The 14,166-nt window shown below is 40.1% G+C and overlaps 1 protein-coding gene across 1 annotated transcript in view; it reads left to right on the top strand.

Moving 5' to 3' along the window:
• The window catches only part of TGS1 (trimethylguanosine synthase 1), a 51,099-nt gene that overhangs the window by 27,774 nt on the left and 9,159 nt on the right, over nt 1–14,166 (top strand). Inside the window, exons 9-12 of the mRNA XM_011937577.1 lie at nt 1,824–1,973; nt 4,242–4,385; nt 10,658–10,874; nt 12,465–12,543. Coding sequence (XP_011792967.1) covers nt 1,824–1,973; nt 4,242–4,385; nt 10,658–10,874; nt 12,465–12,543 — 590 coding nt within the window. The remainder of the gene's footprint in view (nt 1–1,823; nt 1,974–4,241; nt 4,386–10,657; nt 10,875–12,464; nt 12,544–14,166) is intronic.

Raw genomic sequence — 14,166 nt, 5'->3', positions numbered from 1 at the left:
CTGTAAGGTAGCCCAAGGAAGTAGGTGGAATTATTTTCCCTTCTGGAAATACAGAAAGAAAAGCTGAGAGAAATATAAAAATTAACCCAAGTAAGTGGCATAGCTAGGACTCATTACCAGCTTCTCCGATTGCTAAGTCCCATTTTCCTGCACTACCCCACTTCCATAAACACCAGTTCTCATGATGCTGGTTGTTCTTACCTGGGGTAGTACCACCTTCATAGGGGCATTTGGAAGATGCTGGTTGTTAGAGTGACATTAGAAATTCTGGCTTTAGTACTCTGTTACTTAATGTTAAGTCATGTACGAGATGGTCTTGCACTACAAAGAATTATTCCACCCACAATGTCATTATACTCCCTGTTGAGAAATAATCACCGTACTTTGCTATTGGTGACACTTTTTTGGGGATAGGAAGATCTGACCTTACTGACTCATGATGACACTTTTTACTATTTACAATGATAAGATAAATGTATTAGGACATAGCCCAATCCTTGAGGACCATTTGAGTGTGTAATGGAGTCTTATTCTTTGTTAGCCGTCGCCTCTTGTTTTTATACTTAACTCTGACGAAAGTCTCATCTGTCTATGTTGTTGCTTCTGATTTGCTGAGGACTGAAACCAAATAACCAAACTGATAAAAATTAATTAAGGAAAAAATCAGCCTCTGAATGAATGAGATTCTTTTCTGCAGAATGGAGCTGGTGACCCTTGTTTCACATTCTCAGATGCCAGGTGACTTTGATGTGGCTGAGAGCTAGAGCCTAATCTAGTCCTTGACAGAAAGGAAATGTTTAGATTTCTATAATTCACCACATAAAGCAGTATCTTGGCTAACAGAAGTAATAACTTTTATGTCTATAGCAGTATTTCTACATATTTCCTATCATTGCTGTGAATTAAGTTAGTAAAATACCACTCACTAACTCATTCATTCTTTTTTTTTTTTTTTTTTTTTTTTGAGACAGAGTCTTGCTCTGTCACCCAGGCTGGAGTGCAGTGGCGCATTCTCAGCTCACTGCAATATCCGCCTCCCAGGTTCAAGCGATTCTTCTGCCTCAGCCTCCCAAGTAGCTGGGATTACAGGTGCCTGCCACCATGCCAGGCTAATTTTTGTATTTTTTTTCTTTTTAGTAGAGACAGGGTTTCACCATGTTGGTCAGGCTGGTCTCCAACTCCTGACCTCAGGTGATACACCTGCTTCAGCCTCCCTAAGTGCTGGGATTACAGGCGTGAGCCACTGCGTGCAGCCCCATCATTCTTTTTTGTTTTTCTTTTTTAAGACTGAGTTTTGTTCTTGTCGCCTAGGCTGGAGTGCAGTGGCGCGATCTTGGCTCACTGTAAACTCCACCTCCTGGGTTCAAGCGATTCTCCTGCCTCAGCCCCCCAAGTAACTGGGATTAGACGCCCACCACCACGCCCAGCTAATTTTTGTATTTTTAGTAGAGATGGGGTTTCACCATGTTGGCCAGGCTGGTCTCGAACTCCTGACCTCAGGTGATCTACCTGCCTCGGCCTCCCAAAGTGCTGGGATTACAGATGTGAGCCACTGTGCTCTGCCCATTCATTCCTTTTATAGAAATTAATAATTGGAGCTTAAAGAGCCTCGGTTACTTTTCCAAGCTTACAAAGCCAGTAAGTAGCAAAGTGCTGGTGGTGATTGAAGCCAGTGGTGTTTCCATCAGGCTTTCCTGTTTCTCTGGGTGTGTCATTATATACATCTTCTGCTTGTAATTATTTGGTGTGGCTTCATTTTTAGATAAACTCACCTGTGATACTAATTTTTTCTTAGCATCTATATTCTTGATATTTTATTTTAGCTGAAGTTAAAAAGAAGAAGAACAAGAAGAAGAACAAAAAGGTGAATGGTCTGCCTCCTGAAATAGCTGCTGTTCCTGAGCTGGCAAAATACTGGGCCCAGAGGTACAGGCTCTTCTCCCGTTTTGATGATGGCATTAAGTTGGACAGAGGTAAAGTATATATGTATTTTTTAGCTTTATTTTGAAACCATTTCAAATTTACAGAAAGTTGTAAGAATAATACAGGGAATGTTCATATCCCCTTTCCCAGATTCAGCTATTTTCAACATTTTGCCCCATTTACGTTCTCATTCTGTCTCCATATGTATGTGTGTGTATCTTTTTCTGATCAGTACTTAACACACATCATGCCCATACTCCTTAATACTTTAGCGTATATTTCCTAAGAACAAGTATGTTGTTGTTTAAAACAGTAAATTATCAATTTAACATTGTTCCAATATTATAATCTACAGTTTATACTCTATTTTCATCAATTGTCCTAATCTTGTCCTTTATCATATTTTTTTTCCTTCCAGTATAGGATCATTTATTGCATTTATTTTTCATGTTCTTTAGTTTCCTTTAATCTGGAATCTTTCCTTAGCCTTTTTTGTCTTTCATGACTAACATTTTTCAAAGGATCAATGGCCCTTTATTTTATAGAATGTCCTTCAATTTGGGTATATATATATGTGTGTGTATTTTTAAAACTTCAGATTTGGGTTTAATCTGTATTTGTAGCACCTTAGGATAGATAGCAAAAGTGATTGATAAGTTATTAAATGGAAAACTTGATCAAGAAATACCTAGTGCAGAAAGATACAATTTAATTAATTAACTTTGCAAATTTTGAATTCTTTCTCCAGCTTTCCTGCCGTGATCTGCAACAACTTACTTAACTCAGTCTTGCAGACTGATGCTCATTTTCATGTTGGGGTTACCTATTGGTTTTTATTAACTATCAAAATCAGAAGTTCTTAATCTATGGTGGAATTTCAGAGGTTCTCCGACCCTTTTAAAACAATTTGCAAAATGCTGTGTATTGGAAGAAGTACATAGGAATTTATAAGGAGAAATAAGAGTGGAAAACACTTGCAATTATATAAAAGTGTATGTTCTTATTTTTCCCGTATCAAAGAGCCATTTAAAGTTTTGGTAAGGGGAGGCAACAGGAAAATTAACACACATTATTTTTATTTCTTTCTTTTTCTTTTTCTTTTATTTTTATTTTTTTATTAATTTATTTTTGAGATTGGGTCTCACTCGGTCACCCAGGCTGGAGTACAGTGGCACAATCTCAGCTCACTGCAACCTCCACCTCCCAGGGCTAAAGCAATCCTCATGCCTCAGCCTCCTAAGTAGCTGGGATTACAAGCAAGCACTATCATGCTTGGCTAATTTTTTGTAGAGACAGGGTTTTGCCGTGTTGCCCAGGCTGCTCTCAAACTCCTGGACTCAAGTGATCCACCACACCCAGCCCAGCACATCATTTTGTTCAGATAAATGTCTTTCTGAAAAATGTGAATTTTTCCTACTAGGAAAGAAGGAGGTCAGTATTCTGTTTCCTCTAGAATGGACACAGGACCTCATTTCTGAAAATAATGAGGGCTCTGCTATTCCTCCTAAACTTCTGCAGCCCTGTGGCCTTTTGCTATCAGCTCCTGCTTTTTCTGACCCTTTAAAAACATGCAGTTTTGGCCAGGCATGGTGGCTCACACCTGTAATCCCAGCACTTTGGGAGACTGAGGCAGGCACATCACTTGAGGCTAGGAGTTCAAGACCAGCCTGGCTAACATGGCAAAACCCCATCTCTCCTAAAAATACAAAAATTGGCTGGGTGTGGTCGCTTGTGCCTGTAGTCCCAACTACTCAGGAGGCTGAGGCGTGAGAATCACTTGAAGCCAGGAGGCAGAAGTTGCAGTGAGCCAAGATCATGCATGCCGTTGCACTACAACCTGGGCAACAGAGCAAGACACTGTCTCCAAAAAAAAAAAAAAAATTCAGTTTCTTCTGGAGTGTCCAATACAGATCCAGGCTATTGTTTCAACCTTAGGAGTGAAATTATTGGGAAACTCAGTGGAGTGTGGGGAGCTAGCCAATTAGAGCAGCTAGTTCTCTATTTTCCACAGGAGTCAGTAGTTATAGCTTCAAACAGAAACATCAAAATTGTAATTCAGTTATTGCACAGATGGAGGTATACAGTATTACAAGAGAATTAGGTTAAGAATGAGGTCATTTCTGTGGAAATTGGGAATGGTACTGCTTTTTGTAACAAACTTTGAAATTTTTTTCTTTAAAACTGGGTAATTTATACTTTTTTCAAAAGGGAAACTAAGCTTTTTAAAAGTATGTAAGATACAGTTATGTTTGCTATGTTTATGCTTGCCTTGGCTTCTTGAAATTGAACATGTTAACACAAATATTCTTCCTTTGCAGAGGGCTGGTTTTCAGTTACACCCGAGAAGATTGCTGAACACATTGCTGGCCGTGTTAGTCAGTCCTTCAAGTGTGATGTTGTAGTAGACGCATTCTGTGGGGTTGGAGGAAATACCATTCAGTTTGCCTTAACAGGAATGAGAGGTAATTAGCCATCAATGGAAGAGAACTATTTTATGTCCAGTTTATTCAGTAAATGTTTCGATTTTGCTACAGCCTATCTTACTGAGATTTAATATAGAATTAATAATTTAATATGAAATGATATAATAGCATATATTAAGCATATACTTTGTATTACATACTGGTGTAAATGCGCTTCCTACAGTTGACACTTGGACAATACAGGTTTGAACTGCATGAGTCCATTTACACCCAGATTTTTTTCAGTAAATACATTGGAAAATGTTCTGGAGATTTGTGACAATTTAAAAAAAAAATGCAGATGAATCCCCTGTAGCCTAGATACATTGAAATAATTTAAAAGTTAAGAATGCCGGCCGGGCGCGGTGGCTCAAGCCTGTAATCCCAGCACTTTGGGAGGCCGAGACGGGCGGATCACGAGGTCAGGATATCAAGACCATCCTGGCTAACACAGTGAAACCCCGTCTCTACTAAAAAATACAAAAAACTAGCCAGACGAGGTGGCGGGCGCCTGTAGTCCCAGCTATTCGGGAGGCTGAGGCAGGAGAATGGCGTGAACCCAGGAGGCGGAGTTTGCAGTGAGCCGAGATCCGGCCACTGCACTCCAGCCTGGGCGACAGAGCAAGACTCTGCCTCAAAAAAAAAAAAAAAAAACAACAAAAAAAGAATGTCTTGAATACATCAAACATATGTAGATACTAGTTTGTTTTATCATTTACTACCATAAAATATGCACAGATCTGTTGTAAAAAGTTAAAATTTGCCTGGGCATGGCGGTTCATGCCCATAATTCTAGCAATTTGGGAGTTAGAGGCAGGAGGATCACTTGAGGCCAGGAGTTTGAGACCAACCTGGTCTCTAGAAAAAAATTTAAAAATTGACCAGGCACAGTGGCTTATGCCTGTAATCCCAGCACTTTGGGAGGCTGAGGTGGACAGGTCACCTGAGGTCGGGAGTTTGACACCAGCCTGGCCAACATGGCGAAACCCCGTCTACTAAAAATACAAAAATTAGCTGGGCGTGGTGGCACGCACCTGTAGTCGCAGCTACGGAGGCTGAGACAGGAGACTCACTTGAACCCAGGAGACAGAGGTTGCAGTGAGCTGAGATCATGCCACTGCACTCCAGTCTGGGCAACAAAATGAGACTCCATCTAAAGAAAAAATTTAAAAATTAGCCAGGCATGGTGGTGTGTGCCTATAGTCCCAGCTACTCAGGCTGAGATGGGAGGAGGACGTGAGCCCAGAAGTTGTAGGCTGCAGTGGTGCTGGAGTGCACCACTGCATTCCAGCTGGGGCAACAGAGTGAGACCCAGGCTCTTAAAAAAAATTATAGGCTGGGCACGGTGGCTCATGCCTGTAATCCCAGCAGTTTGGGAGGCCGAGGTGGGCCGATCACTTGAGGTCGGGAGTTCGCAACCAGCCTGACCACCATGGAAAAACCCCGTCTCTACTAAAAATACAAAATTAACCAGGTGTGGTGGCGCATGCCTGTCGTCCCAGCTACTCAGAAGGCTGAGGCAAGAGAATTGCTTAAACCCAGGAGGTGGAGGTTGCAGTGAGCCAAGATCATGCCACTGCATTCCAACCTGGGCAACAGAGTGAGACTCCATCTCAAAAAAAAAAAACCTACCTAATCAATAAATACAGTACTGTAAATGTATTTTCCTTATGATTTACTTAGTAAGTTTTTTTCTCTAGGTTCCTTTATTTTACGAATACAATGTATAATACATACAATGTACAAAATATGTGTTAATTAACTGTTTACATTATTGGTAAGGCTTTAGGTCAACGGTAGGCTATTAAAAGTTAAGTTTGGGGAGTCCAAAATTATATACAGATTTTTGACTTCGCAGGGGTCAGGGCTCCTAATGTCCATGTTAAGGGCCAACTATATGTATTAATTTATTTAATCAACAATCTTGTGAATTATGTCTTACTATCTGTGTTTCACAGGTAAACTGAGACATAAAAAGATGAAATAACTTGCCCAAGATTATACTGACACACCTACTCACTTGAAGCCAAGATTGTAATATTTTATAAAACCAAAAATACCAAAACAGGAGAGTATTGAACAGTAGACAGGGAATCCCAGCCTTTGCACTCACTATCTTTATGACTTTGGACATGATTTAGCCTTAATTTAAAGGAGACATTGAATTTAGATGACCTCTGTGACACCTTTCAAAAAGCTTTAAATTTCAGAGACTACAAATTATTTAAATATTACCTCATTGTCATATAATATTTGTTGCTTGACTTTGGGATCACAAGAAAGAAAACCCCTACCACTGTGTAACTGCCAGTAACTGTGTCAGGTAGGTAATGTGCTTTTCCCCAGGGGAAAAAATGGGTTGAAGAAGTTAAACATTCTGCCCAAACTGATATAGCTGGGTCATAAAACAGGGTTTTGTTTGTTTCTTTGTTTTGTTTTTAGACAGGGTCTCACTATATCTCCCAGGCTAAAGTGTAGTGGCATGATCAGGACTCATTGCAGCCTTGACTTCCCGGGCTCAAATGATCCTCCCATCTCAGCCTCCCAAGTAGCTGAGACTACAGGCATGTGCCACCATGCCCTGCTAATTTTTTAAAAATTTTTGTATGGACAGGATCTTGCTGTATTCCCCAGGCTAGTCTTAAACCCCTGGCTTTAAGCAGTCCTCTCCTTGACCTCTAAAAGTCTGGAATTACATGAGCCACCACACTGAGAAGCAGAGTTTTTATTTAGTTTTCATTCTGAAGATGCATATTTTTAAATATCTTCATATTATACATATCAATGATAGTTTCATTTCAACAGATTTCTACTGAATCTCATTAATTTATATGAAGTAAATGTTAAGTAGGAAGCGTAATATGATTTTGGAAAGCACGTAGTAGCCGTAGAAAAAAACAGACTCAATCCTTGCTCAGTCTAGTCAAAGAAACTGACTTTAATCAAGTTGCACTGAAAATGATCTTATCGCCTTGCCATTACATAGATTTTTAAGGTCAGTGCTGATGAAATGTGGCCCCTGTTTTAATACTCCTATGCTCCAAGGCATGATATTTGCTAACTTTACATGGTCTCCTGATAGCCTAGAGATAAGCTACTTTCATGTTTACTAGAGTAGTGGTTATTTTCTTTTTTCCTTGAATTTACTATTTACTATCAAAGTTCTTCTCAGACTTTGCCAGATAAGCCATTCCTATGGGCTAAAATCAATGTTTATTGGCTAAAAAATAGTTTTTCCTTAAAAGTTGTAAAATGTATCTTCATTTTGGCCTTACATCATAACACGATGATTGAAACACCTGCTCCCTGATAAAGTAGCAAAGAGATGTGAAAATTTTCTCAGATTTATTACTCAAACTGTCTATATGTGGGTATATATTTCTTTTTTTTTTTTTTTGAGATGGAGTCTCACTCTGTTGCCCAGGTTGGAGTGCAGTGGCGCAATCTTAGCTCACTACAACCTTCGCCTCCCGGGTTCAAGTGATTCTTCTGCCTCAGCTTCGCAAATAGCTGGGACTACAGGGGCCTGCCACCACGCCCAGCTAACTTTTTGTTTTTAGTAGAGATGGGGTCTCACCATGTTGGCCACCCACCTCGGCCTCCCAATGTGCTAGGATTACAGGCATGAGCCACCGCCCTTAGCCCATAGGTTTGTATTTCTAGGAGTATAGGTCTTTTGCCGAGGCTTTCTGTATTTAGTGCACATTTACTAAAGGAAGATGTCTGATGTGGGTCCCAAGCTAAAGGGACTAACCCTTAGAGATTGCTAGCCTCTGGGGAAAAAAGGAGGCAGACAGCAAACCCCGTGGCCTTCCCAGTGCTGTCATGATGTAACTTCTGCCTTTGCAGCATGCGGTACTGGAAACTCAGGAACCCTCCAGCATGTTCAGGGTAGTGGAGTCCCATAACTTGCCTCCCGAACCAGAAGTGGTAGTTCACAGGTGTTCCATGAATGTCAGTTATCAGTACTCCTCCTAGTATCCCCCTAGGATGGTTGAGCTAACTACATTATGGCAGGGAATTCAAAACAATTAAAGTATAATTGATTTAGTGCATTTGTGTGTACATATATATATACATATAATCAATTACACTTAACTGTTTTGAGTTCCCTATCATAAATGTATGTTCATGTGTGCTCATATACACATTCATATAATCAGTTATGCTTGAACTGTATGTGTATTTATACATTTACATATATATGCAACATACATACAAAAAGATGGCATTGCATATAGTTAAGATTATCCCTAGGCCAGGCGCGGTGGCTCAAGCCTGTAATCCCAGCACTTTGGGAGGCCGAGACGGGCGGATCACGTCAGGAGATCGAGACCATCCTGGCTAACCCGGTGAAACCCCGTCTCTACTAAAAAATACAAAAAATTAGCCGGGTGAGGTGGCGGGCGCCTGTAGTCCCAGCTACTCGGGAGGCTGAGGCAGGAGAATGGCGTAAACCCGGGAGGTGGAGCTTGCAGTGAGCTGAGATCCGGCCACTGCACTCCAGCCTGGGCGACAGAGCGAGACTCCGTCTCAAAAAAAAAAAAAAAAAAAAAAAAAAAGATTATCCCTTTGTGCCAGATTTATTTCCACTCAGATAGTTGCTGTCTGTGCGTAACTGAAGGGTTAGGGAATCTGTAAAGTTTTGCATGTTGCTGTTGTTAAAGATATCTTTCCCCTTTGTATGTGTTCCGGTAGTTTAGCAACAGTACTGCCTGGTAGAACTTTTTGCGATGACTTATATGTTCTATATGTGTGCTGTCCAATATGATAGCCGGCTAGTAGCCACATGTGGCTATTAAGCAGTTGAGGTGTGCTAGTGTGGCTGAGGAGTAACATTTGTCAACTTTTTTTTTTCAGTTGTAGGGTGGAAGTGTTTCGCTCTGTCACTCAGGCTGAAGTGCAGTGGCACAGTCTCAGCTCACTGCAGCCTCCTCCTCCCAGGACCAAGTGATCCACTTAAACCTCCTGACTAGCTGGGACTGCTGGCACATGCCACTCCACCTGGCTAATTTTTTGTGTTTTTGATAGAGATGAGGTTTCAAACTCCTGAGCTCAAGGGATCTACCCGCCTCAGCCTCTCAAAGTGCTGGGATTACAGGCATGAGCCACCGTGCCCAGCCAGCATTTCTTTTATGTGATAGATTGAATGCTTCCATTCTTATTAGGCCTAAAAGTCTGCCTTCAAAAGAAATACACATGAAAATAGGATTAACTGAATAGATTTGATGTTGAAAGTCACTTTTTCTTTTGAATTTTTAGTATTATCAGCATATCTTTCCCTGTCTCTGAACTATAAATGTAACAGACTAAGCAGCTGAAAAGGATCTTTTCTCTTACAAATGTGAATGTTAGTTTATTTAGAACAGGAAAAACAGCATCATAAATGTATGGGTTTGCAATGCATTATAATTGGTGCTTATATTTATTGTTCAAGTGATTTAGCACATTATTTCTCAAAAACGTTAACAAATTTGGGAACTAGCATTTTCTGGAAAACAACTACATCTCCATGACAACCGCGCTGTAAGCGTCACTGTTCCACTTAGCCCTTTCAAATAAAGAATACTGCCATTAACACTAGTGCACATGCACATGTACTGAGTAGTTTACTGCAAAACATGGATAGGCTAAAATTAAATTATGTCTATGTTGCTAATTATAAAATTGGAATAAAGTAAATGAAAGTCCATTTGCTGAAAACATAATATTTTCTGTTTCCTCTACCTAAAATGTCTCATTCAACATTATCGGGAGGTGTTTTTACACTTGTTCTTCATCACTTGGCTATATAAGTTTGTAAAAATGTGTTTTATTTTGGTTTTCCTTAGAAGTTGTCGAATTTGTGTTCATTTGGGCATTGCTACATTTTGAGGAAGTTTGTCTTTTCCAAAACCTAGCATTATAGGCTGTCCATACAGTGACCTTTTCAAGTATTTCCTGCTCAGGCTGTAGCACAGCACAGTGGTGGCCACATATTTGGCACTCAGTAGATATTTTGTGGCAAGTATTACCACTTGCTTAGGAAAAGCTGTAGAATGAGACAAGAAAGCCAAGACCTTCAAGTCACATTTTCTTGGTATAACACAAGTGAATCTTTCTAATTTAAATAAAAAATTTAAACTGAAGTCTATATATCGGGTATATGTGGCCAAATGTCTCCTCCTCTTTAAAAAGAGTTCTTATACAGAAGATGAGACTATTCGAAAGATAAACTAGCTTATATAATAATCAGTGTCAATTAACTCATTTTTTTCTTTTCCCATTTTTAGTGATTGCCATTGATATCGATCCTGTTAAGATTGCCCTTGCTCGTAATAATGCAGAAGTTTATGGGATAGCAGATAAGATAGAGTTCATCTGTGGAGATTTCTTACTGCTGGCTGCTTGTTTAAAGGCTGATGTTGTGTTCCTCAGCCCACCTTGGGGAGGACCAGACTATGCCACTGCAGAGACCTTTGACATTAGGACGATGATGTCTCCTGATGGATATCCTTTGGAAGTCTTAAGAGTTTACTGAAACAGTGATTGTGGAGAGAAAGAAGCATTAGAGTGAGAGAAAGAGGGAGTGTGGGAGGGTGGGCGGGGTGGCTCACATTTGTAATCCTAGCACATTGGGAGGTTGAGGCAGGTGGATCACCTGAGGTCAGGAGTTCGAGACCAGCCTGGCCAACATGATGAAACCCCGTCTCTACTGAAAATACAAAAATTAGCCAGGCATGATGGCACGTGCCTGTAATCCAGCTACTCGGGAGGCCAGAGCACAAGAATCACTTGAACGCAGTAGGCAGAGGTTGCGGTGACCTGAGATCGCACCACTGCACTCCGCCCTGGGGAACAGAGTGGGACTCTGTCTCAAAAGAGAGAGAGAGATTGGCCAGGCACAGTGGCTCATGCCTGTAATCTCAGCACTTTGGGAGGCCGAGGCAGGTGGATCACGAGGTCAGGAGTTCAAGACCAGCCTGAACAACATGGCTGAACCCCATCTCTACTAAAAATATAAAAATTAGCTGGGCATGATGGTGGGCGCCTGTAATCTCAGCTACTCAGGAGGCTGAGGCAGGAGAATTGCTTGAACCTGCCACTGCAGTCCAGCCTGAACGACAGAGCAAGACTCTGTCTCAAAAAAAATAATAATTTACAGTGTAAATTAACTGGGCGTTGTGGCACATGCCTATAATCCTGTAGTCCCAGCTACTCAGGAAGCTGAGGCAGGAGGATGGCTTGAACCCAGGAGGAGGTTGCAGTGAACTGAGATTACACTACTGTACTCCAGCCTGGGCAGCAGAGCCAGACCCTGTCTCAAAAATAAATGAATAAGCAGAGCCAGACTCTGTCTCAAGAATAATAAATAAAGTCAAAAATTAAAAAATAAAATTTAGAGTGTAGACTACGATGGCCATGGTTACTTTATTCTTTACTGGGAATACGTGGTATTGTGCTTTCCTATTTCCTATTCTATTTTTTAATAATTAGGAAATGACAGGCCGGGCGCGGTGGCTCAAGCCTGTAATCCCAGCACTTTGGGAGGCCGAGACGGGCGGATCACGAGGTCAGGAGATCGAGACCATCCTGGCTAACACGGTGAAACCCAGTCTCTACTAAAAAATACAAAAAAAAAAAAAAAGACTAGCCGGGCGAGGTGGCGGGCGCCTGTAATCCCAGCTACTCCGGAGGCTGAGGCAGGAGAATGGCGTAAACCCGGGAGGCGGAGCTTGCAGTGAGCTGAGATCCGGCCACTGCACTCCAGCCCGGGCGACAGAGCAAGACTCCGTCTCAAAAAAAAAAAAAAAAAAAGGAAATGACAGAGAAAGGATCTGTATTTCTGACTCTTGCCTAGTACCTACCACTAGGGTAACTGAAATCGATTTAACTATTAGTCTTTGAATTATCGAGACAGTATTTTGCTGAATTACAAAATTTTGTATGTAATTCTCTTTTAGGTTCCATTAAAGGGTTTAAGTTTTTGCTTTTTAGTTAACATTTTGAAATACATTTGAGTTACGATAAGTAAAACATACCTCTTTCTGATTAGAAATTAACTGCTGTTTTCGTTATTTTTCCTTAACTGCTCTCCACCTTTGAAATTTTCAGACTTTCCAAGAAGATCACTAATAATATTGTTTATTTTCTTCCAAGAAATGCTAATATTGACCAGGTAAGCCATTACTGAAAAACTTCCATGAGTTTCTGTCTTAACTGTTACAAGTGCAGTACAAGATACAGGATGTTTCCTTACCAGAGAATGTGTTTTTGAGAAGTCCCTGACTCACTGACTGTTCTTAGAAAATTGGAAGTATCTGGAAGTTATATTAAATGTAGACAGGCTCATTTGAGTACTTGAATAATGAGAGGAAATCACTGTTTATCATGTAATTTATGCTGATTAACTTTTTCTAGTTACATTAACACTTTCACAAAGAGAAAGTTAACTTTTTCTTTAACTTGTGTTTTTGGTTTATTTCAAAAACTTTCCAGAATTGGAGTTGGTGATTCATGTTTTTTGCCTCTAGAGGGAGTAATGACACTAGGGAATAATGAAACCAAGAAAGACTGAGATTTCAAGTGTATTATTTTATTATTATTATTATTTCAAGTGTTTTTTTTGCTATCAAATTTAGATCAGATTACAATGGGAAATCAACTTTTTTTAAATGAAGAAAATGTATTCATATGTAGGAACTTTTTAATGACAGGAGACAGTACTAAAAATTTAGAGAAATCACGGTTGCAAAGAAATTGACTTTTTTTTGTTAAGGAACTTTTAGAATGTTACAACAACCTGAATTTACAGATGGTTTGGGTTCCCAAGTGTGTCACAGTCTACTGTTTGAAACTCAGGCTGCATTTTTCTCATAGAAATGTCTGTGAAGGATAGTTAATTTCCCATCCAGGGAGATGGTACTCTTAGATAATGTTTATATCATCCTAAATAGCATGGACTCAATACAAATGCAACTTATCTCAAATATTTCCATGTAAGAGATGATGCTAATTGTTTTCTGTGTCTAGTGAAATGTTTTTCTAGGTCCCTTATTACCATTCCTTTTTTCTATTCGGAGATGATTCCAAGACATGCATTTCTTGCTAAGAACTGAGTAACTTAGAAAAATATCTTTTTGTGAGAGGCTCTTTGGAGGTAAGGTATATACCTTACTGTTTGAAATTGCTGTTGAAACCCAAGAACTAATATATATACCAAGAACTAATATATTTATTTATTTATTTATTTAATGGAGATCGGGTTTCTCTCTGTCACACAGACTGGAGTGCAGTAGCATGATCATAGCTCACTGCAACCTCAAATTCCTGGGCTCAAGTGATCTTCCTGCCTCAGCTTTCTAAAATGCTAGGATCTCAAATCCAATTCAAAAAGCCCAGAGTAAACATATTTTATCTGCTTGATGCCTGTATCTTGCCGTGCTTTCCTTTCTTTCTTTCCTTGGAGAGCCGGAGAATTCCAACTAATTCTAGCTTTGGATTTACCATGCTTCGCAAACATGAAAGGTTTCTCTTTTAAGTGGTAAACCTATTGAATATATTAATAGATAAAATCTCTCAACAGACAAGGACTTAGTCCTTCCCAAAGGAAGATGTAGGCAGCAATTATCAAACACCACCTTTGTGTGAAATCCTTGTGGGTGGAATCTCTGACATAAGGAGTCTTTTCTCTTAGCCCAAGGCAGGAATGAAGAGAGGAAGTCTGCTGGTCTGTTTGATATGGCAGCTCCTTATCCTTGTTTAATTTTATAATTAGACATAAAACATCTAGTCTCAGAAG

This window comes from Colobus angolensis, unplaced genomic scaffold (assembly GCF_000951035.1).
Source record: "Colobus angolensis palliatus isolate OR3802 unplaced genomic scaffold, Cang.pa_1.0 Scaffold166, whole genome shotgun sequence".
Taxonomy (NCBI): Eukaryota; Metazoa; Chordata; class Mammalia; order Primates; family Cercopithecidae; genus Colobus; species Colobus angolensis.
This window is presented reverse-complemented; position numbering and strand designations above follow the sequence as displayed.